Source organism: Falco cherrug, chromosome 5 (genome assembly GCF_023634085.1).
Source record: "Falco cherrug isolate bFalChe1 chromosome 5, bFalChe1.pri, whole genome shotgun sequence".
NCBI classification, from domain to species: domain Eukaryota; kingdom Metazoa; phylum Chordata; class Aves; order Falconiformes; family Falconidae; genus Falco; species Falco cherrug.
In genome coordinates, this window is record NC_073701.1 from 5,732,002 (window position 1) to 5,756,682 (window position 24,681).

At 47.3% G+C, this 24,681-nt stretch overlaps 1 protein-coding gene across 1 annotated transcript in view; it reads right to left on the reverse strand.

The window, feature by feature from the left end:
- Window positions 1-1,311: 1,311 nt before the first annotated feature.
- The window catches only part of GAP43 (growth associated protein 43), a 61,377-nt gene continuing 38,007 nt past the window's right edge, over window positions 1,312-24,681 (reverse strand). The window contains exon 3 of the mRNA XM_005433339.2: window positions 1,312-7,338. Within this exon, the coding sequence (XP_005433396.1) occupies window positions 7,250-7,338 (89 nt within the window). The 3' untranslated portion in view covers window positions 1,312-7,249. The remainder of the gene's footprint in view (window positions 7,339-24,681) is intronic.

Sequence of the window (24,681 nt, forward strand, 5' to 3'; positions counted from 1 at the left end):
GGCAACTTTTTACTTGGAGGGAAGCCCCTGGCTCCCCATTTACAGGTGTTTTGCCCCACTGAAGCAGAGCCACTCTGCCAGGGTTGCACCCCACAATCTAGCAACGTGGCTAATTGAAACCACTTGATTTTGAATGCTAAATATTTGTTTGCACACAAGCTGGAGTCCACGCCTTTTTTGGAGAAGCCACAGGGCAACTGATGATTACATGTGAGAATACAGACATCTAATTGTGCCATTTTCATTTGTAAATTGGCACTTTGTCCAGAACCCATGTGAGGTGCTGAGGTCTGCTCTGTTTCCCAGGCAGCTCCTTGGAGCCTCATCAGGAATTTTCCTGGGCCCTTGCTAAGCCAGCTGCTGTATTTCAGAGAGGAGTTGCAAGTGATTTCTAAATAGTGGTTGCAAAGCTTCCTGGGATGAATAGATGTGATAAAAATGCTTGATTTCAGCTCTGGTGTTGAGTTGCTGACAGCTAGAGCACAGCATTAAGTCAGCAGCCTAGCACAGCTTGGGCAGCGATTGCTGCGCTCCTTATATTTCATTGTGCTTGGCACAAACGTGATACTGAGGGAAATATCTTGGTGGGACTTCTTAGGTGCTGAAATATATATTCCCATCTCAAAAACTTCTGGAGTCACCCAGTGAACTCCTGAAGCTTTAAATCCAATGAGGGATTGGATTTAGACACACTTGCACAAGGTCACCTAATTGTCTAAAAGAAAATTTATTCCATTTTGTACTCTTTTCCTTAAACATGCTGAGTGCTTTACTGTATGGTGACCCACACCACCATTTCTACACCCGAGGAGATTCCCTTGCTTGGAACATCCCAAGCCCAGCACTTTGCCGTGGATATTTTGTAGATAAGTGGTGCCGAAGCACAATTTTCCTCGGTTCAGCCTGGTTTCAGGCAGTGTCTAGACAGCCTTTCCTGGGCCAAGAGCATCTGCGGCCATCTCTCTTTCTTATTATAAAAATACCTAGTAATTCTGCACAGGGTCACCGCATCTCGCATCAGGCCTGTATTTTCTACCTCAATAGATACTTAACAACAGTAAAAACATAGCAGGCCTTTTACTTCACCCTTTCCTTTTAACACAGCTTTTTACCCAGACAGAATAAGTAGAAAGTGTTGCTTTCTGCAGTAATGGGACTTAAAAGTAGAAAGTGTTTCTTTCCACAGTAACAGGCCTTGACTGAGAAGGTCAAGGGAGAATGGAATGAGTTTTTTCAGAAAAGCATTGCAAACCTGCACAAGGGAGAAACTACTATTCCTGGAGCAAATAACCGCACACAACTACACATATCTATAAGTGAGAGACTTTATTTGAACCAATTTTTCAAATACAGACATCTGTATTATTCTCACTTCTTGGGAATGTTTTCTGCTCATTTTTTGAAGCTTGCAACCTTAGGACAATATTCAGGACATATGTGTACATTAGATCTCTGCAGATGGACACATTCATAATGCACAAGTACAATGAGTGAGAGACTCTTTCCAGATCCTCACACAAGAGCATCGGAAATGGGCCGCTCTAATCGTCAAGTTCTGCTCTTATTAGCTTCCAGACACATCACAGTTCTTGATACTCTCTAGGCTGTAGCCACCTTCTTCAGGCCCCGATTTACTACTGTGTTACTTCAGCTGTATGCCAGTGTAACTCCTCAAAATAGGGCTTAGGTGATAAACAGGGATATGTTTCATTCATTGGGAACAGGCATGAGCAGAAAAACCAAGCTATTGGATGAACGGTTCACCTAGGATTTTCTTTTGTGAGAGTAGTGTAGGTCTCAGGCTGGGATTTTTTTTTTAATTTTTTTTTTGGATGTGACCAGTGGTTCTGGGTGTGTAATACATGAATCTTGATGTTCAGAGTATACAGGGGACCTGTGGACTGGGCCCCAGCGAGGTGTCTCTCAAGTTGGTCACTCCAGACATGAGCCACTGGGGTCACTAGCCTGTTCTGCAAATCTCGACCTTCACCTCTTCTTCCAAGTATTGCTCAACAGAGGAATGTAGTAATAAAGCATTGTAGGTAAGAATGCAGGCTCGCACATGACCTGAGATCAACACCCTGAAAAATGGATAGAGGGTAGTGCTTTCAGGACCACCTAAATGACTCATGATCTTCAGTTCCATTTTGGAAAATGACTGGAGAATTTTGGGCCTGAGACCCCAAATTCACCGCGGAGAGGAGGCTGGACATCCTTCAGCATCAGGGCCTTAGGAGCGTTCGTCTCTTTGAAAGCCAGTGAAATGCGTGCTCTCAAGTGCCCGCGTCACTTAGGTTATTCTGAAAACTGTACCCTATATACATATGGGTAGACAAGGGGCAGACTTTCACAGGCACAAGTGGCAGTTAGACATGTAACTCCCATTGATTTTTTTTCCCCCTCGGGGACCTGGAAAATCCCCCCCCGAGGAGTTGAATCCTCCTCTCGCATTGTTTTCACACCAGATTAACACCACTGGTTCCAGTGGAGCGACTCCTGAGTTACCCCGGTGTGAGCGAGAGGAGAACCAGTCCTGAGGTGCTCTAAATATCCAGTGAAAGTGCTAATGTGGCAATGCGGAAAAGCAGGGAATCTGAGCACAGGCCTGGAAGAGGACCCCCACCACCACTGCCCGCATCGCTGAGCTGCAGGTGACCACCAAACGGACTTCTCAGCCAAGAGGGGCCACGGAAACATTCATTCAGACCCTTCCCTCCACCTCGGCAAACCACAGCCGCTCTGTTTCCTTCCTAAAGACACCTATGACAAACACCAGACCTTCAGTACAAAGAGCCTCACGTGCTAGTCTGCCGTTCGGAGACCACAGAAAAAAGAAATAACTCCTTTGGGGAGCTTGGTATGAACTCCCTCTTCCCTTTTTTTCTTCTTTCCTTTCTTTCTAAACCCCTCTCTTCCAGTCATGGCCATTTCTTTCATGTAGTGTACCATGTTCCCCAAGCGATGGTGTTATGTTGTCACCATAGGTGAGTTCCTTCTAGCTAAGGCCTCTCACGGGGCTGCATTAGGGTTTGGGTTTGGAAAACATTGGGTCCAAAGGGATCTCAGCAGGATGCCCTTCCCCTCCCTTTGGAATGTGGCTCACCTCACGGTGGAGCTTCTTGGCTGATGCAACTATTGCAAGGGTTGTGGGTTCTTACACGCTAGCAATGCAGAGAGTCTGTGGATGGCACAAGCATTGCAAAGCAGATGGAATTCATGAGAATGATCTACTGCATTGAGGGGGTTAAGTTGGGATTTTCTATACTTTTCCAAGGCTTAGTCTAGATGAGGTGAAATGTCAAGAGCTGGCCTACAGCTGGTACAAGCATTAAGTTATAGATGTGGATCACTAGCATATCTTACTACGGAGGCATGGAAGAAGCCCCTCCCGGATGCTGAATTTCCACAGCACTGTACATGAGGTCAGGTACCGTATTCCCAGTGTGAGTCGTTCTGACATGCCCTTCCCTCTCCATACATCAAGTAACAACCACAGACCCCTCCAGGCAAAGCTATATCCTCTTCAGGGAGAGAGGATTAGATAGATACTCCCTGGGGAATTTGTGTTGGTTGTAGAAAAGCTCCAACTAACCTGCTGGATACTCTTTGCTCCACTCTCCACTTCTGGGACCTCCTGCCTCTTGTGCTCCTCTCAGCTCACTCGATATCCGGCTAGAAAAATCGCTCCTTAAATACCCCTGTTCTCCTTCCAGTTTCCGTCCTATGCTACATCCTTTATACTGTTTCCTTTTAGCCTTTTACAATCTGGCTGAAGAGGCAACTCAAGGAAATCCAAATGCTTTTCTCTGCTCTCTTCCTGTACCCTGAAGACAGCCCGGCTTCCTATACAAATCTTGTGTATCGCACATTAAACTCCTGCCTGCTCAAGGCAGGGTTTGTCTGTGCGCTCTCTCTCACGCTCTCTTTGCCCTGACTCTCTGGCAGGATCAGGACACGGTACAATAAGAAAGATAGGGGGGTGCTTGGTTACAGTTAGTAATTTTAAACTGGAACCAAGGGAGAGGAATTAGTATTTAAATTATTTAGGTTTGCAGTTGGTAACCACATACCCCGTTCTCTTTGTGGGGGAAAAAAACCAAAACACAAAACCCAACCCTTTGTTCTCTAAGCAACATGGCAAAGTATGTTCTTACAAACGGTGACAAAACACGCGCAATGCCCCAACCATCAGCCAAGGGGGAGGCAACATGCGAAATACAAAGATAAAACATCCCTGGGGAGAGAAAAATGTTTCTGTTTTTTGAGGAGGGAGGAAGGCCTATGTCCACAAAGACATGAGAGGCAGTTTTCTTTTCCTTATAAAGTTAAAAATAGTAATAGTAAAGTGGAGGCAAGATGAAAAGCTTGGGGTCTGAAGTCAAGAAGAGCAGGGAGACCACATGGTCTTTGCAGAAACAGGCAAGACAGTCCTTAAGAAAACTCTTGTAAATGGTCATGACAGGAGATGAGGCTAAACAAAAACCGTGCTCTCTCCTTCCTGCCTCCTCCCAAACACCTCTCCCACAGATCCTGGGAGCTGAACCTCAGTTCTCTCGACTCGATGCTAGAGACACGGGGCGTCTGCAACGTCCGAGCTGGGCTGGGCACCTCGTGTGCTACGAACAGCAAACATACTCTACGCCTCTCCTCCCTGCGCCTCGCCCCCCCCGTGTCCGTCAGAGCGCTCTCCCTCCCCAGACACCACCCACCCCCTGCCACTGTGGCGGCAGAAACGGGCAGGGTGGTGAGACCTGACATACGGTCCAAGCAATGCCTGATGTCCGCGCTACATTTGCTGAATTGAGGTCAGGCTGGAAGGTGTCTCAGGGTTTACCACCCATCATGACATGGGAATATTAGCATATATATCGTTTATGAAGTATGACACAATACCTATCTGTCAGTCAGCCCATCTTTCTACCTATTTAGTCTGTCTAATCTACTTTAGCTAGCTACATTTCACTATCTCTATCAATCATCTATTGCTCCATATTATCTAATTTCTTCCTGTCTCTCTCTCATCTTTTTCACTCTAATCTTTCTGACTCTAGCTATACTCCCCTCTCTCTCCCTGTCATCCATCTATCCACTCGAAAATCTTTCCCCCCCTCCTCTCTCTAATCCCTGTTTTTAAAAATCTCTGTCCAGTCTCTCTCCCACTCTCTTTCCCTCTCTTTTTTAAAATCCTCCCACTCTCTCTCTCTTTCTACACAACGCCAGGAACCCATGGAAATGAATCCTGACGCATTTTGATGGCACTTCCAGTGAGCGGTCTATGTTCAAACCGATCATCTCTGAGGAGACACCATTCATCTTTTCTCCCTATTTCCAACAAAGAGATGGAGGAGAACAAAGGAGCAGGGCAGGGAGGGCTGGTGAGCCCTCTGAAGGCCACGGGGCTGCCACTCCAAGCATCAGCCACCAAGGGTCCTTGGGGCTGTCAGCCAGACCCATCTTTTTGGTGTTACTGCCGTGAGGAAAATTTAGTCGAGGCCCTGCAGCATCGTACGGCAGTCCCGCAGGGTACACTGACTGTCATTGCCAATGAGGCCAGGAAACCACGTGCAAGCTGGTGGGAAAGCCCACGATAATAATCAGGGCAGAGACAGAGCAATAACTGGGATGTTATGAAAGCCCGGTTATTCCTGAATACATTTTAACTGCTCTGTCTGGCAGCTCATAAAGAGGACAGCAGACCCTGATGGCTGGTCAGGCTCAGGGCAGGGTGTCTGTCAGTCCTCCACCAGGACAGGCTGGGTCTAGCAGGCATGTGGTTGGCGTGCACCAGGGAACATCCCACATCCCATGGAAAGCAGTAATGGAGATTGACAAGGTGGTGTTCTGCCCGCAGCACCAAGCCTGCAGCACGCTTTTAGCTGGCTCCAAAAAATGACAGCTAAAAGCCTTGGCCCTCGTTAGAGCTGGGTGAACCATCCTCCTTTTTTCCAGGGAGCGGCAATGAGGTATTTCTCAAAGTGCCATCAACTGGCTGTTACACCACCAGACCTTGTCCTGCCCGCATGCCTATTTATTCAATGCATTGGCCCAATTTATTTTGCCAAACAGAACATTTTTGAGGGCCACACTATGCTACTCAACAACTTCTCCAGCCCAATGGGGTGAGCATCACCCTGCTGCTGGGGGGGAGCTCAGGCCCCAGTGCCTTGTCCCCTCACAGCCCTTGGTGCACCCTTTGGCAGGGGTCGGACCTTCAGCATGGACCAAAGCCAGTCCCTCGGCTGGCTCATCCCTCCAAGGTCACCATACTACACCAAATCAGGGCATAGAGGACTCCTAGTGGGCCACTTATTTTGTTTTTTTCCTAAAACTCATTTTACTACTTTCATTATTTATGCCAGTCAGTGCTAACACCTCACTCAAAATCCAAGCCTGCTTCCCTTAAAAATCCCCTCAGCAGTGCCAGGGAGAGCAGAGCGGTTGGTCACTGACCGGTGGCCATAGAGCACAGCGGGGCCACGCAAGAAGTGGCCCACCAAAGACCGCAGGCCAGCAGGATGTACAGCAGCATAGAAATGCGACACGGTGGTATTAATGATCATTATTCTCATTTATTATAACTATTGTTCAGTTTGAAAAAGGAGCCTGGAGCCAAGCATTATGCTAATTGGCACATTTTTTGTTGTTGTTTTAGTTCTGAAAACAAACTGGGGTTTAGCATTATTTTTCATTCATTTGTTTGTTTGGTTTGGTCTTTTTTTTTTTCTTTTTCTTTTCTTTCGTTCATTCCATCACATTGAAAAAGGAAGAAAAGGATTATTTTTTTTTCCCCCCTCTTTTGTTTTAACTCACTCGGTAAGTCTGGACTCCTCGGATGAACGTAACATTGCGCACACACACACTTGGAGAAGAGAGAGAGGAGAGAGAGAGAGAGAGAGCGCTCGCGGTGGGCAGACAGACACACGCACGCGCCAGGTCAAAGAACTCTGATACAGTGCAAGAATTTTCCCAAAATGATTGGATCATCATTACCAAAAAACTCGCCATAACAACACCAAGAAACAAAGAAATGTTTAAGCCACACTGTTTGACTGGGATTTTTCCTGCTTTTTTTTTTTTTTTCTTTAAATGTTTGCCACACAGAGAGAAAAAGGGTTTAAGTGGGAATGGGAGAGGGACGGACAGGCTCACAGATGTGAGCAGGAAGGGGGGAGATCGAGACTGGGGTGGGAAGGAAGGATAGAGGATAGGGGGAGGGAGGGAGGGGCAATGGGGAGTCATTTCTTAATGTTCAGGCATTTTCTTGGTCCGCCTTGCTCTCTTCTTCTTTCACCTCTTCCTGCTGGGCACTTTCAGTAGGTTTGGTTTCTTCTACAGCATCTAGTGGGGAAAGAGATGGTCCAGGGTTAGTCAGCCATGAGCTAGAGCCTCCTGCACGTGCACACAGCCATCGCGCGATGGACTGCATGGCATCAGGCTTCTCTCTCCCCAACGTGACCCAGGTCTCAACTCCCTGGCATTCCTGCAGCATGAAAAGAATGTGCCAAGGTTCAGCCCAGCAGGCAAGCGTGTAGCTCTCACAAAACACCTCCAGCCCTGCCAGAAAGCACATGCAACTGGAAGGAGCTGCCTAGCTCACTGCTGCTGCGGCAGGCAACCACCAGTCATTTAATTAGGTGCACTGATTAGGCTCTTGGCTTACCAGCTAGATCACACACCCTTTTACTGAACCCATCAGCCGTGCCAACCACTGTTGAATTGTTGCCCCCTAATTACTGCTATTGATCCTCCCAGCCAAGACTTAAAGAGGTCACAAAAAGTCTACACGCACTTGAAACTTTTGCAGGACCCAGAGGGAAAAAATTCATAACCTGTAACTCAAGACTTCTCTTACACTGAACAGAGATCTAGAGGAACGTCTCTAGACGTCAAGAACAGGAGCCTTCATCTGGGAGGCTGTCACATCTCTCCAGTTTTCTGGAATCTCCCTTCGAAGACAGACCTGCCCCAGGGGGAAGCAATGAGCGTAACTGAAGGCTGGGTCTGCCTGTCCATCAGGCACCTTGTTCTGGCACACCGTTCACATGAGAAGTTAAAATGAACACTAGGAGCAATCTGACAACAACGAACAAGACGGGGATCGGAACCGAGGGGAAGGCAGAGGCAGCCAGGAGGGACAAGGCAAATGAAAGGAGTGCCCCTCAGGCTGGCGTGATCTTACAGCTGGGTTCATCGAGCCCGAGATACCATGCCCCCTGCATCACAGGAGGATGGATTTAATTGTCTCTGAGCTCCTGCTGACCAGCTCTCATCATCTTTAGATCAGAGTACACTGACATACTTCCCAGGTCTCTTTCAGAAACGCCGCTAAGGTTTATGCACTGGGTGGAATTGCATTTTACAGGAGAAGGTGATGGGTCACCCAGGGCTGCAGGGCTGTAAGGTAGAATAATGCACAAGGGTCTTAGTGCCCTGTAGTGACTGGTCTGCTCCATCCCCATCTCTCCCCATTCCTCACTGACTCCACCTCCCACACACACATACACACAGACCATGGAGAGGCCAAGCAAGCAGCATCACTCGAGACCTGGGATCAAGGAACAGGGAAAAGAAACCAGTGCTGAAGGGCTGGGTGTTGTGGGACAGACTACAAGACTGGTATGTCACATACCTCAATGCCGGCACTCAACATACTTCCGTAGCATCATTGTATCTCTGGGGGTCACTCAGAGAGTACTGTGGGGTCCCTGGACAGTTTCTGGCTTCTCTGATGGGCTATCAGATTATGTTATACCAGCAAATAAAATGGGCCAGGGAAGGCTCTCTGGCCCCGAGGCCAGCTGGCACCACACAGCTCATGCCCATGTGGCTAAATTCTCTTACCCTCCAGAACAGGGTGGCTGTCTGGGAGCTGTCTGGGGCAAAGCTACTTGGTGTATGCAAAAATCACGCCACGGCCCCTGCCATCAGCTTAACAATATGGATGTTCACGCGCCAGTGCTTAGTTTGTGAGAATTAGCATCCTTACACCCACGTTTAGCATTTCTGAGAATGCTGATTGGGATGTGAAACTTTCCTTACTGACACCGTTCACGTGTTTTGGCCTGGTCCATGCGATGCCATCAGATGGCAGGCTTGTATTTGCTTCCAACACTGGCAGTAGGTGCTGCATTCCTGGTTCCCTCTCCCCCTCAGCTCTTTAGCCTAGCTTCTAAATATGTTCCTAGGCACCACTTCCACATGGATCACCTTTATGATGTATATAACTTCCTATCCTGAATCATCTTCATTAAAGGCTCTTCTTCTGGATCTTCAAACACTTTTTGTCTTTGTAAACTCTGACTGTTGATTTTCCAAAAGGAAAAAAATCTGTGGGAACATCCCCATGGCCTGAGTCCCTGTACTTGCAAGCCCCCTGTCAGCAAAAACATCTGTGGACTTTCTTTCCCTTGATATTGAACAGCTGAACAGAATGCTACTCAAGGACTCCTTCTATATATGGTACAGCTATAACCACAAAGCAAAGACAAAATAGGCTACTGATTAAAATAGGATGCAAGTATTGTTGCAAGGCAAAGCAGGCCAACTTCCCCTAGTTTTGCTAATTTTCCTGAATGACTTGATGACACTCCACTGGGGAGGCAGAGGAGTCCTTTTAATGCTGCTCCTCTCCAAGGCATTCATAGCAGGGGATGCATTGAATTACAGAGCCGAGAGTAGAATCCCAATGCACGACCATCTACCCCTAAATCTGAGCCAAAAGACTATTGTTAGCCAGCAGCTCTGACAGATTCTAGCAAGGCAGAATTTCTGTTTTTTCTGCATGCAAATGCAAGATAAATGAAAGAGCAACAAAGGATAGGCAATGTGACTTCAGGAACAAAAGCCCTGACACTGTATTTCTGTATGATTAAAACTTTCTCTGTCTTATATGCACAGATTTTAGCTGGCAGTCCCCACAGCCTCCTCAGGACAGCACAACAGAAGGGCCCGTAATGCAGCAAGCGCAGGGATAGACACTGGGAGGTCCTGCTCACCTGCTGTGACGCTGAATGCCTTGGCCAAGGCATGCAAACCGCTAAGTTGCACAGATGCCCCTGTTACATCAGCAGCTGAAAGTGGGGTCCAGCTCCTACAGTGGCAGGCTCTTGAAAATTGTCTAGCAAGATGGACGGGAAATCTGGTTGCACTCAGGCTGGGGGAGCTGGCAGACTTGGTGACATGGGGTAGTTCACAACATTCCCTCTGCCGCTCTGGCCATTAGAATAAGCAGGCAGGTTGAAAGACAAATTTCTGCCATGTTTTGTTCCCTGTTGGCTCACCACAGTGGCAAACCTAATTTCCAGGGAGTGCTTGTGAGAGATCCCTGGCTGGCAGAGGAATTGGGGGGGTGGGGGGCTGTCCCTCAATGCCCCCGCTGCTCTTCTCCCGGGAGCAGGTAGTGGTAAGCAGATGACTCTGCTGAAGCAGCCCAGAGGCTGCACTGATTTCTGCTGTGGCTGAAACAGCCTGGACTGAGGTCATGGAGTAGCAGAAAGGATTTCAAGTCACTTCACCACGTATCCAAGTCAACAGAGAGGAATCATACAAACCAAATGCTGGACACATGGCAGACTAGAGCAAATTGTCATGACCGTGGATGTCCCAAGGTTAAACAAGAGGTCTTACTGTTTTGAACAGGAATTATCACTGAAAATTCAGCCTGCCCCTTTCCTTCTTTTTCCTTGCATTGTGTTGAAGCAGTAAGGGGAAATACCCTTGTGCACTGCTACACCCTGCTAAGCTGTCTTATTTCCTAGCAGCTTTAGCAGTGTTTCATTCATCTTTGGGATGAGGGAAAAGAAGCAACCTGGTGTTATACAGGAATGAACTTTAGCAAGAAGTAATATCACACAGCATAAAAAATCCAGCACAAAAAAGAAAGTTCAGACTGGCACTGCTAAACCAATAGCAGTGAAAAGAAGATTCTTCCTGTGCAACAGGAGCGATGCAGCACAACCCTACTGACTTCAGGGCCAGTTAACAGCAGCTTCTGATTCACGAGGAGAGGTGAGACGGTTTGACTCACTCTTCACCGGTTTGTTTGATGCAGGCTATTTCTGCAGTATGTTCTTTGGGGTTTTCTCCAGCCTAGTTTTCAGTGTCTCAGCAAAGGAGTGCAAGCTGTCCCTGGGGAGATTAGTAGATAGCTATCCTGGGGATTCCATACATCAGAGAGAGTACTTCTTACATCGCTTTATACCCGATGCCAGTCTTGACTTTCCAATTCTTTGTGCTCTGGTGCTGTTGCACCTGTTGGTTTGTAATAGGCAGTTATACAGACAGAACTGCACAGCTGTGGTATTTTACATTCACTTTGCACTTTGTTGGAATAGGTGTAAAAGGTGACAAAAAAGCAGGTGAGAATTCAGGGCTTTTATGCAAAATGTCCTATCCCCTGCTTAAGGAACAAAAGCATTTCATCCTGGGTGGCCACATTTCCAGCTGTCTAAACCTTCCTCCCTTCTGAAGATACCAGCACTATGAGATCTCCTCCTGCAAGATTGGAGTGCCCTGTGGCCACTTGCAAGGGAGAGAACAAGTGAGTTATTTCTTAAGATTGATCTGAACTGGGGCAGCACCAAGATGCATGGTGAAGAGATCCCAAAACAGGAAAGCTGAAGTGGGAGTGGATGGACATCTTACCTAACTCCAGACATCTACACAGAGACATAGTGTAAATAAACATGACTTTTCTAGGACTCTATTAACCTGACCTATTTAGATACCTACTTCAGGACAAGAGGAGTCGCAGCCTGGGAACACCTACATCTTTAGCAAACTAAAACGTGGAGATATCCACGTTTGTTCTAGAGCATTCCAGCCACAGAGCAAAAAGAATGGCCTAAACTCACAAAATGAGAACACAACATGTGCATGCCAGGAGGAAACAGAACAGCAGGGGAGGCTGAGCTGCAATATGAAGCAAAAGAAGCTCAAGGGGGCCAAAAATAAAATCTGTCCTGAAGGATAAAGCAGGAATGGCTAGGTCAAAAAAACTGAACCCAAAACAATACCAACAACAAAAACCACCTAGTTTGTGCTTGCGATCATCACCCTTGCAGTTGTTTTAGTGCATGTCAGTCATCGCTTGCACTGTTCCTGCTTATTCCAGTCCTGTGGTCGTCCCCCACACACACAGCTTTGAGATTTTAGCTTGGTTTGCAGCTTTGCCTTTTGTTTCAGTCTTTTGAAATCTATGCTGCAGTCCAAATCATCCTATAGCATGGGATAATTTTGCCAAAGAAACAGGCATCTCCGAGCTGAGCTGACAGCAATCTCACTCCAATCTAGCATCCTGGATGGGGCAGCGAAGTCAAGGAACCTTTTGAGCAGCCTCAGACAAACCTTAAGCTGCGACTGCAGAATTGCTTAAGCGATAGAGCTGTGCGGTGGGAGAGGCTGAAGTGCGTTTGCTTCCCAGCTGAAGGGCCTGTGCCAGGGACATGCTCCATACCCACAGCTCCAGCTGCTACCTGCTAGGAAACAGCCTTGCCCATGGAAGAGAAACAACATGGAATTGAACTATAGAACCTTGCTGAAATAGGGTCTTAAGAGAGTTCCTGTCCTTCAGTGCTCCATTTATTTCCTGGAAAAAGTGAGTGTCATGTCTGTGAACCCTGCTGGGAAGCAAACGCCTTGAACACATGCAGCTCTGGTTGCTGTAAAGTTGAAGCACGCACGCAAGCAGCAGTTTTGCTGGATGGTGGTACTTCCAGCTGCCTTTGCCTATGCTGTGCTCTAATGGCTGAGCGTGCAGGCTCCTCTCCAAGTCTCTCCACTGCCCTACATTAGTGAAATTAGGTTGAGTGGATTTCCGGGTAAAACACTGTCTCTTGGGACCTGCCCAGCTCCCGTCTGACTTGCCAAGATTAATTAAATCAGAGCAGACATCAGCTTATGACCATAGTAGCAGCAACCTCTCTGCTGATCATTTCTTTTGTGGCTGGTGGCTTGGGTTTTGTTTTCCTTTTTGTCTCGGTTCCAGTGCAGATCTTTGAATTATCACAGCCAATGCCAAGGGAAGAGAAGTTGCACAACACTCGGGGATTCTACTACAGAGGCAGAGATTTTGCTTTTGCTGCTTTCCCACTGTTTGCATAATTATTGCTGATATTGATTGTGCAGCTAGAACTCTCCCATGCCTTCATGCTAAAGTACTGCCCAGATCTAGTCAGCCGCTGCTCTTTCTCTAGCATTTGTCATGCTCAGTCCTTTCTCTCTCTGTCCTCTGCCAACCAGAGCTTGGTCAGAGATGGAACTGAAAACCTGTGCCTCATCTGGTCTCCTCTTTGCTCCCAAATATTAATCCAAGTTTTCCTGCCCTGTTATAAGCAGACCTCGTCTGCCCCAGAGATGACTCTGTTTAGTGACATTTTTTGGAGGGTAAGGAGCACTGGAAGGCCCCATTTAAAATCCCTGACCTGAGCCTCTTTTAGTTTTAATGACATTTGTATACAGATTTTGATCCAGGCTTCACAGCTTGATTCATCTGTCCCGATCCATCTGTCCTTCTAGCCAGCCAGAAGATGATTCCAGGCAGACGATGGTAGGTCTAAAAGACTGCTGAAACAAGATGCACTTCAGGTTCAGAGCTGTTGCTTATACAGTTCTCTTCCTGATCCAAGTTAGCCCATTGCAGTCAGCCCTAGGATGCGTCATATGCAGTGCTAAAATCCTACGCCCTCCCCACTTGCTGCATCTGCAAACTGGTACACTTATGCTGGCCCAGCAAAACACTGAGAAATGAAGAAATTGGTTGTTTCAGGTGAGTGGCTGTGGCTGGTCCAGGGGACTGACTTGCATGATTTTTCCGAAAACCCTGGTGAATCCCCCACTCACTACAGACCCAGGGTACCACCTGGTTCCTGTGAGTCCTGGGGGTCCTGGTAGGCACACGGTACCTGGAAGATCTGCGTAACCTTGGCAAACTCTACCACAAGGTGGTGGGAAGAGATGTCCCCACTGCAAGCAGCAGGCAGGAAAGCTTGGGAAATTGCCCAGTAACTACTGGAAAGAAGCAGGCAAACAAGCCTGTTAAGATTAAAAGAAAAAAACGAATACAGCCACAATACATGGTAGTTTGGGCCTCATATTCTTGGCCCATGCCATCTCTGTTTCAGCGCCATGTACGCCAACCTCACTTGCTTTAGCAGAGAGAAACCCCCCAACTTCTGCCAGTCCCACGGGTGATGATTTTGGTCCAAGCTTGGACGACTGCCTCTTTTTCTGATCCTGCTAAATCCTCAGAGGACAGCCAGCCCCAGTTCTGTCGCCCCAGCTGCCTTTGTGCTTTGTCAGGCTGAAGACCCAGTGGCTTAGGGATTTCCTCTCCTTCTCCTCCCACCCCACACCTTTCCTCCCCCAGCACCACCACGGAAACCCCACCCTGCATTGGCATCCGTGTGCGCAGTAGATGGAAAGGGAGGGAGCGGTGGGAGAGATGCTCAGGGTGTTCAGTGGTGGGGAGGGGGTTCCGAGGGGAATCAGGCTCGCAGCTCCATTGCAAAGCATCTTTCACAGTGTCTAGACACCAGCTGCCGGGTTGCCAGGGAAACTCCCCAACTTTGGCTGATGGGAGGGAGCAGTGAGGTCCCCAGAGAAAGAGGGGTGGAGAGAGAAAAGGGAGGATGTTCTTTGTAAATGTGAGGTGTTAACCCTGTTACAGCTACATTTGCAAATATTTTTGCTTCCTGGAGAATGGGAAAGAAGTAGCTCTCCTTTCTTTCACCTCTGTTTCCTTTCCACATCTATGGACAGAGTCAGGCCTGAGGACTGAGACAGATGACATGCCTGCTGCTGGCTGGTCATTGACTCCTGCCTATTAACAGCAATTTTGGCCCAAACCTCCTGTGTACAGAACCTATAACTGGGCAACTGCAATCCAGCTGGGGTTGGAAGAAGCCTGCCAGAGTGGTAAAGTTTTCAGACAGTGAGATCTCCTTTAGCAATGCCTTTCTCTTGGCCACCATCACTGCCACAAGCAAGTGCAGCTCCGGTGAGGACAGGGTGCTCCCACCTGGCAGCAGTGTGATCTGTCACGGTGCTTCTGTGGGGATGATTTGTTGCACCAGAAAGTGGTGGGCAAGTAGGATGCTGTGTAGGACAGTGGCCAAAAGGGAGGTAAAATAGCCCTTTTGGGATGAGGGTGCCTTGGAGGCAGGTGTTTTGCACTGGTATTGAGTGGCCTTCTGCCAAACAATGTCAATGGTGCTGACCTCAAGAGATCCTGCCAAGGCTCCGTGGTCTTTACAGTGAAGAAGTGGGAAGTGACTTGTGCAGGGTCTCCCCTGCCATCAGCTGGGGTCAGAGTTGATCTGATTCCCAGTCAGTTGCTCAGCTGCCTTGCTGGAGTAGAAAGGCTCCCTTCAGGAGACGCTCCAAGCTACCAGCCTCTCTGTCTCCCCAGAAAGGGTAACCCAGAGTCAAAGATGCCTCTGCAAACACTCAGACCACAGTTCTTATTATTCACTGCTTGACTTTCCAGCAAAACAGTGTACTGGTCTTTTCAGATACAATATCCAGATTGTACCTGGATATATAAGATAAACCAGGATATAATATCCAGATCATACATTTATGATGAACCCAGACCTTTGTCAAGTCAAGAGCTGTCTCCATTGTGACCTTTCCACATTGCAACAGGTGGCCAGCAATGTATTTATCTGGTCTTCATCACCACAACAATGGCCTAACTCACAATCATGTAGGTATTTTATCTTTTTGGCATCACAGTGAAGAAAGTAAAAGCTTTTATCTGAGCAAAGTGTGAAGAATTGGGCTGTGGTCACATAAAACCCTGTGGTGTGCCCAGGAGCCTGAGTCACCTTGGCTCTTCATTCCAGCATCCCAAGCAGCCACTCTGCACACAGCAGCACTTTCACAGGTGTGATGCCTTGGGCCTGTGATTACTGAAATTCCACAAAGTCCTAATTTCAGGCCAAAACTGGAGATATAGCAATCTCAGCAATATATCCCCCCACCCTCAACCATCACAAGAAGGCAGGTAGAAGAAAGGCATTCTTTACTTCACCTGAGGAAAACCTAAGAAATAATCCATAATTGTTCTTTGCTCTTCTCCCCTGCCCCTGTTGATTCACGTAGGTCCTGCAGACCAGAAGGGCTAATCTTAATTCCTTAAATACATTGTGATTCAAACAGCTTGAATATAGAGGTTTTTACTTGCTTCCAGCTGTGGAATGTAACAGTTGGCAGCTAATCTTGGCATACGCGTTTGAAAACAGGATGTCCCCATCTCATGCAACAGTATTTTTTTGTGTCACCCATCTATTCCCCCTTGCTGTGTTAGGTTCTGGAGAATGGTTTAGAAACAGAAGGCATGTGAGGGGACAGAAGAATAAGGTCTTGATAAGATACATCCATTTATTCTTCAGCCTCTTTAGGGTGGCTGCCCTGTGAGATCACAGGGGAGAAATCGAAGGAACGATAAGAATAAATGAGAAGACCCTGAGCAGATCATGGCCAAGTGAGCAAAATGCAGCCTATTGAAGTGACTGATAGTGATTCCTGTACAGCCAGGCCATTTCTAGCAAAGTAATTAATTCAGGGAGCGAAGCTTACAGCACTTTGGGGATGGAGGTTTGGGTTTGGAGAGGTCTGACAGATGCACAGAGGATAGCATAGCAAGTGACAGAAGTCTGATAGACAGATCAGATCCTCAGAGGTCTGCCCATCTTACAGCTCCGCTGATGAGCCTGGCAATTGTGGTAGGATCAGTAGGGGGATAAAAATGAACCCAAAACCGTGGCAGACTGCTGGCGTTCACGCACTGCTGATCCTGAAATAAGGAGGGTTAAGGAGAGGAAGGAAACAGGCAGAGTGCTAGAGCCTTTGGGTTCTCCATCTAGAGCTGATCACACAGGACCAGCTGTGGGGCTGCTCTCATCCTCTGCCCTGGTAAAGCTGGCCAGGGGAAAGAGGCCAGAGAAGGAAATCTTCAGTAATTGCAGCAAAAAAGGTCTAGAAATTCCTTCAGTGCATCCAGAATTAATGCACTGCTCCTCCTCTTGTACTCCTCCCCCTTCAGCTGTTGGTGGCAGGAAAACAAATTGCTGCAGCTTACTACAAACCATGCTCCCGCCTCCCTGCCCCCAGCCCAAAAGACATGTGCCATTCATAAGCTGCCTGACTGCTGGTCTCCTTTATTAAAGCCTAGAAGGCTGATAAATTGGGGATTCATGGAGCCTGCGAGCCTCCAACAACCAGATTGCCATGGAAACCAGAGGCAGCCTCCATCTCCAGCAGAAATGATATTGATCTAGCTGAAGGCAGGGAGTTACAATCAAGGAGAGGATATAAAATGTCTCTTTTCCTTCCCTTTGCCATCCTCCCATTTTGTGTTTAAATGAAGGAGAAATTTCATTTAGAGATCATTAGTTTGTTTCTGTCCATCATCATACACCAAGGCTCTGCAAACTGGATGCTAAAATGAATTAAGTGCCTGTTGTCAGGCCTTCCACAGCCATCTTGTTGATAACCATCCTCAGCAGTTGCAACATCAACACCACCAGCTCTTTGCATCAGAGATATTGCTAATATTTCCTATATGCACAGCTGGTGTGCACACATGGAGGATCCCAATGTGTTTTGTGCAAAATGGGCACTGAAACACGGCTGCTGCTTTCTAGGAGGCAGTTCAGGCTTAATGCCGTACCCACTGAGGCTCCTGGGAGCCTTTGCTTTTCATTTCAACAGGAGGAGGTCATCGCACACGTTACGACAGCCTGGACATAGGAAAAGGTATTTTGAACTATGAGCACTTGCGGGGAAATCCCCACTTCAAGACAGCGCAGAGTGGCATTGCTGGTGCAGAGCAACCCTCCCCTCTGCCCAGAATCCCCTCTCTGGGGCTGCTTAATCACAGTCCTCCAGGGATGGAAAGATCAGGAGCCCAGCACCCATCCTGCGTAACTGGGTGGGCAGCTGGACACTCTCCCCAGCTGATACTGCAAAGGCCAGATCCTCCTCAGTCCGTTGCCTCCTCCCTTGGGCGCTTGTGAGAAAGCCTAAGGGCTGGGAGGTGAAAAGCCACAGCCTGACCTAAGGTGGGAGGTAGGACTACACAGTCACCCCCTCTGCCCCAAGAGAACTCTGTGACCAGAGGTGTGGTGAAGCCTGACCAGTAGGTGCTCAGCCCTGAAGGAGGGTGTAGGGCAGCCCTGTGCCTGGCACTGGCCATTTTCAGAGAGCCGAGCTGCACAGGGGGAAAGACAGAAGGAGCTAGGTGGAAAACCTTTCTCAAGTGCTTTTGTTGCTAGTGGCAGTCTTCCCTGTGAAGGTGGCAGCAGCTAGCATCAGTAATACCAATTTTAATCCAAATCTGGAAATTTTGGGGGGTGTGTGTGGTTTGTTGTTTTTTTTAACCTGATCTTCTCCCAGTTCAGGAGGGACTTTGCAGCCTCTGAACTTTCTGAGCACTGCGCCAAGCGAACCGGTGCATCTGTCCCACAGTAGCCATCTCGGTTTAATTGGCTTTTCATAATAACAATTCAGTCATGCGGGTAATGAATTCAGCCTTGACATGAGGGCACCCAGTGGGGCAGCTGCAAACGCTGGGGAGACCTCAGAGGGGCACAGTGAAGCAGCCCCATGCCCAGTGCGCGGCCAGCTGTGCCGTGGCAGCACCAGGCCGGGCTGCATCACCTAACACCCTGGCACAGAAGGGATGTCCGGGTTGTCAATCTCAAAGTCAAAGCTCTATGGTGGAAAAAAGTACCCTTATGGGGTGCTAAGACAGCTCTTTGCTGAGCTAGCCTACAACGACAAGGCTTCTCTCCCTCACCCAAAGACACACCAGCACTGCTGTGGCTGTCCCCTTCCTAATGCTGCCAGACAAGGTGGCCCTGCCTCGGCTGCGGGGCCAAGCTGCTCTGCCACTCTCCCATGTGTAGCCAAAGCCTGCTATGAAGCCCAGCTCTGCAGAGGTCTACAGAGGCTGTGGGTTACCACAGATCCCACTTGCAGAGTTTCTAAGTGTTTGGCTGAGGTGGAGCAGCCCATACTCTCGGCTTGTGCACCATCACTTTGGTAATAGCTGTCACAGAAGATGGCCTTATCTGAGGCATGAACCCACCAGGCCTGAGCTGCTCTGAAATTACTCTGAAATTGCACTGAGGCATAGGAAGTGGCACCCCACCATTTCATGCTCATGTTGTCTCCTCTGGTCCTCTGGCTGATTTTATTTGCTGTAAAGGTCCTTGGCTCAGGTCCTGCCTGCTGGTCGCAGAGCAATGTTGTGAGATATCCACATGAATGAACATGTCCTTCTTACTCTTCTTCTCCTGCTGGAGCTGTTCCATTTCCATAAAACATTAAATATTCATTGGGCCAGAGGAAAACATGGACTCTGTAGACTGGTGCTGAGGGCACTCATCTGGAACGGGGGAGACCAAACTCCACATCCTGGCTCCAGCAAGTAATAAATAATTTATACAAAGTGGAACAGCTCCAGCAGTAGAGATCAGGGGAAACCATCTAGCAGCCCAACAGCTTGCTTGCAAAGCTCACTGGATTTCAGTTTCCTAGGGTAAAGGCATAGGCCCATCTTGTCTCCTGTCCCATTCAGGGCGCACCTGACTCTCATGCGCTAGCTATTCCAAAAGCAAGCAAAGGTTTCTCTCACTACTTTAATCTACAAACCCCATCATTTCTGGTACAGCATGGTTGGCTTTGACAAATTAAAGGATTTTTTAATGAAAGACAGAGTTGCAAAGAAAAATTCCAGCCAACTAGGACTCAGAAGCCTTTGCATGGAGGTGATTTGAACTGCAGCTAGGCGTGACTCCTCTCTGTGGCAAAACACGTGTATGTGTTTTGCTAGAGATGAGGACAAAAAGCAGTTGCATGCTACATCAGGTAGGAATGGCTGGAATTTTCTCCTTCTTCCCTGAAGTAAAAATCAGTGACTCCATCCATCTTTCCCACAGTCATTTGGCTTCAGCCACAAAGAAGGTTTCTAGCTTGAGTCAGAAAGAAGCGTTTTCTTTCTCATTTTGTGTCTCTTTATTGAGTGCAGTGAACAGTGCTGGGTTAGTATCCCTTGAGACCAAAGCCTGCTGTTCATCCAGAGAAGTGGTGCTGCTCAGCAGCAGTGCTATGTATTTATTCCCCCTGGCTTCCTGCTTGGCCTCAGGTGTGTTTGGGAGAGGTTTCGTCATGGACAAGAGGTCAAGTTCAGTCCCTGTGCCTGGCACCATGTTTGGCCACACTGATAAGTCTCCCTCTTAAGGCTTGGCAGTAGTGGTGGGATAGGTTTCTGCAAAGAGTACCTTCATCCCCAAAGATAAGCTTAAATGCCTGTGCCAAAACCCTTTACACTGCTGAAGGATCTCTCAAACACTTGCAAACCTGCAGCACCCTGAATGTCCGTGCTGAGCACTAGGAGCTGTAATGTGGCACATGTGCAGGATGGAGTAGGTGTGGTACAGGGTTAGGAGATCTAGGTGGCAGTCATGCCTGCACACTGTTTGGCAATAAAGTAGGTACTTCCTTCACTGCGCTTTCATCATCTGGATTCCTGGTCTACCAGTTGAATGACAGACTGTGAATGCAAAGAGCCAGACAGAATTGCTGCTCGTATAAATTGCAGCAGCCCTACTGAAGACAACCTCACAGCAACCCTCTGGTCAGACCTTGTGAATGCGGGGGATTTCCATCCCTTCTGACCACAAGGGAAAGCAAAAGACCAATATTACAATATCACGCTCAGTCCCTTCCAGGGGAAGAAACACACAAACCATTTGTGAACAGATCCAAGATTAAGATCACAGACTACTTCAACTCAGGTGTCTTTCTGAAGTGCAGTAGGGCAGGGTCCAGCCCAGGGCTTGGTCTCCTGTGGCGTATGCTTTGTTTCAGCACTGATGACTGAAGATTACTTTTAATTGCTTACAACAGTGATGCTGAAATCACAGGTGAAATCCTAGCCTTCCACAAGTAGTGACTTAGGTTTCAGCCCTGTAGCTGCAGCTACAGCTGGTGAGCATTGTCTCCAATCAGGCTGTAAAAGATGGGAGGAAGGAAGAAGGGGAGCTTGGAAGAGAAATTTTGGGATAGGTAACACAGGGTGCCTAAGCTAGAATACATACTTTTTCATTACTAAGCCCGCACCTAGTGAGGGAATGGAGTCCTAGATTCATGTAAAAACTAGGCAGTTATGGACATAGTCCACACGAGCTTGCATTCACACCACCCTCTGAGAGGCTTGTGTCTTTCCAGATCAATGGGTACCCAAAGCCTTTAAGAACAGCAAAGGGGATTTTAAAAGTACTTTCCACCATACCAACTGTAAATTACTTTTACTTTATTTCATCTTCCATCTTTTCAAATGGCTACCCAGTAAGGTCTTTGAAACATTTCTCACAGCTGCTGAGATGGTTCTGCCAAAGTCAGCAGCACCGGGGAATGCTCCTGCAGCCTGGTCACAGCTCTCGCTCCTGCTCTCCCTTTCCTTTCCCTGTATGTGCAATGCATTGCCAGCTATGGTTCTGCAGCACTGCACCACTTTAGCATTGGGATTTGGATGCTCTTCCAAATGTCAGAGAGATTTTCTTCTTCATTAAGCCCTGTAGGTTACAGGTAATGTCCGATTATCATTACTAGCATTACCAATTACTGTGTTTTGCTGAAGGAAGATGGAGCAGTTGAATAGTGTCTTCCACCTTCTGCTTTCTTTCATAATGAAAAGAGGAGTCATTTGCTATTGCCTCAAGGTACAGCTGGCAAGTGTGTGGTCCTTTGAACAGTGGATAATTGGGACCTTATGACCTCTATCTAAGACTTATTTACATGAAGCCTTGAGTCTCACTTTTCCTGTCATTAGGAGAAGAGCATTTTCCTTTACATCTCCGAGCCCTGCCCAGGTTACCACAGTTCTTTTCCTGACTACTCTGCAGCCCTGCAAAGGGCAGGTGTCCAACATGGGGTCCTGGCTGCCAGGACCTCAGCTGAGATTTTCTGGTCTGTTCCAGTGTCCCATGCTGACAGTGATGTAGCTAAGGACACGGAAAGGAAAAAAAAAAACCAAAAAAAAACCCAAACCAACAACATTTCCACAGATCACATGCACATTTGGTGATGATAAAGCCAAGGTTCTTTATATGGTACAAGCCATTAGAGCTAAAGGATATGCAAAGGGAACCTTTAGCATGGAATACAGAACTAGGAAGAAAGTCATAGTTCTAGCAATCTGCAAAGCCAGACCAGACTCCCCTTCAGAGAACAGCTAAGCAGACAATAGCAGCACTCTCCATCCTTCAGTTTTCCCCCATATATTCTCCTTAACCGTCTCCTCTATTTTCTGCCTGAAAGACATTCACCACCAACAGAGAAGAAAGCTAGGCAATGAGGAAGCCCTCCTTTAATTCAAGCTTGCAGCATGAAAGCAGTCTTGAGAAATATATTGTGGCTAGAGACCTGTTCAAATTGAGCTTGCATGAGTTGGTCTTTCACAGGTCTTTGGGAGATCCAGAACTAGAGGTAGAACCTATCCGACAGAGCTGATGCCAGTGGCTTGACTTGTAAGCCTCCTGTCACTGCCAACATTTTCTTTGGTTCTCTTGGCCACTGCCCAGTCTCACTGACCATCATATGGCTGAATAAAGTATTTGTGCTGTGCCTTATCAAAAAGGAGAACTCCCAAGTCCACAACAGACCTGGATGTCATTGCAGTCATCAGTGCTCATTGGGTAGCTGTCTTCAAAATGCCAAGACGTTGGTGTGCGTAAGGACTGGGATGAGGAGCAGAACAGAAGAAATATTGCCTTTCTAAAAATATGTGTAAAGAAGTACAGCCTTTTCTGGACTAATGAGTACAGTGTTTGTCACCTCATCTCATAAAGGACATTTACAGATTTAAAGGGAGTGCAGAGAAAAGCAACAAAGATGCTAAAAAGCATGGGAATCTTTCATATAAAAAGCAACTAAAAGCATTGCTTATGTTTTCTTCCAGAAAAAGATGAACAGCAAGGGCTATGGTACTATGCCCTCTGTGCATACTATATGATGCTATATACAATAATCAATAACATAAAGCAGGGCTATTAGAAGCTTTTGCTCTTTCTGTGATATAACACAAGTACAGAAAGATATTTAAGGTAATGGTGGCCAATTTATTGCTGAACTTTCCAGCCATTGGAAAAGTTGGCTGGAGTTGGGGAAGCTGTTGATACTTAGCCAAGCAGATACTGTGCATTTATATATACATATTTATATGCCATATAAAGCCACAGTTATAACTAGTATCAAAAGACATAATGCACCATGCTCTAGCTTTTAAACCAAATCTTAGGCAGCAGAGGACAGGGATGAGTCCTAGTAGCAGAGAGGCAGTTTACCCCAAATCTGCCTATAGCACTGTTTGGTGCTAGCCACTGCAAGTACAATAAATGGGTGTTAGGTCTGACCTGGCTTGGCTATTTCTATGTTCTTCTACCAGTTATTTGCACGGACCCTTGGGAGTACAACTTCACCTTGCCAGAGTCCATGGAGTTGCCATAGAGATTGGGAGTGATGCACTGCCACTGATAATCCAGTATTAATGCACCTATTATACAGCTCTCGAGGAATGTCTAACTAATTTGATTGTGCTGACCTGGTGAACTCTTCCAATCTCTTTCCTCTGCACATGGCAGTCATCTGCACCACAGAGTCAGTATGCTGCCTTTAAAATACTGCTCCTTGGAGCTGTAAATCCCAGCTGATATTCTGGAAGCTTACATCTATCTGAAAAGTTCAGCCTACTTGATCCTAGTGTAAAGAGATGACACTGGTGGTGGTGCAGAGCACTGCTGTCAGCTACAGCAAACAGCTGCCAAATAAATTTGATTGTCCATCTGTCTATTCTGTCCACTGGTCTGCTATTTGAGCCCTTCTCAGCAGAAAATTTGGTTATCATTTATGGCAGAAAGCCTTCCTCCCAGGTGGGGATTTTGGAGCATTTTCTGAAGATGATCTGAGTGCAGCTGTAGTGGGTCACTGTGGAAAACACTATAATGAGGAGACAGTGATTTTAAGCAAAATCTCTGAGTTTAACCATCGGCCTTGGCCGTAAACAGCCGTGTGTTACAGCGAGCAACCACTGTACAACACGAGCCCATACTGTGACATTGGCATGCACTTACTTAACCACCACCACCTCTATGTACTACTTGTAAGAGCTCCTTCCTATGGAGATGTGTAAGAGTGTAACACTCCCAGGGAACCTTGGTACACCATCTAGAAAATTTGGTATTGCACAGGTTCAAGACTAATAGCTTTATTTGGCTGGAAGAATGCTATAACGATGGGAAGAAGAGTGAGACTGGCAAGCCTCCCCATGAACGGGAACTCTCTGCTGCATGCCGTGATCAACAAGTAGGGGCTCAGCCAATACTGCAACAGCTGTGGTTCCCAGCATCGGAAGGGATGAAAGATTGCTGTCGATTGCTGTCACCTTTCCTATAATTTCCATCCTTCGCAAAATAAATGTGTTAACCAACCTTAAACTGTACATGCATCTCTTACTCAGGTCCCAAAAGAACAGGTACCTCCTGGGTGCAAAATAGTGGTTAACCCTGCTCTCCTCAAGAGGCTTTTTCCAGAGTCAGCCCACACTTACCATCACTAAATATGTTTCGTGCCACCTAAGAATTCATTAAAAGAAGTCAGGTCCTGCTTCACCACTAG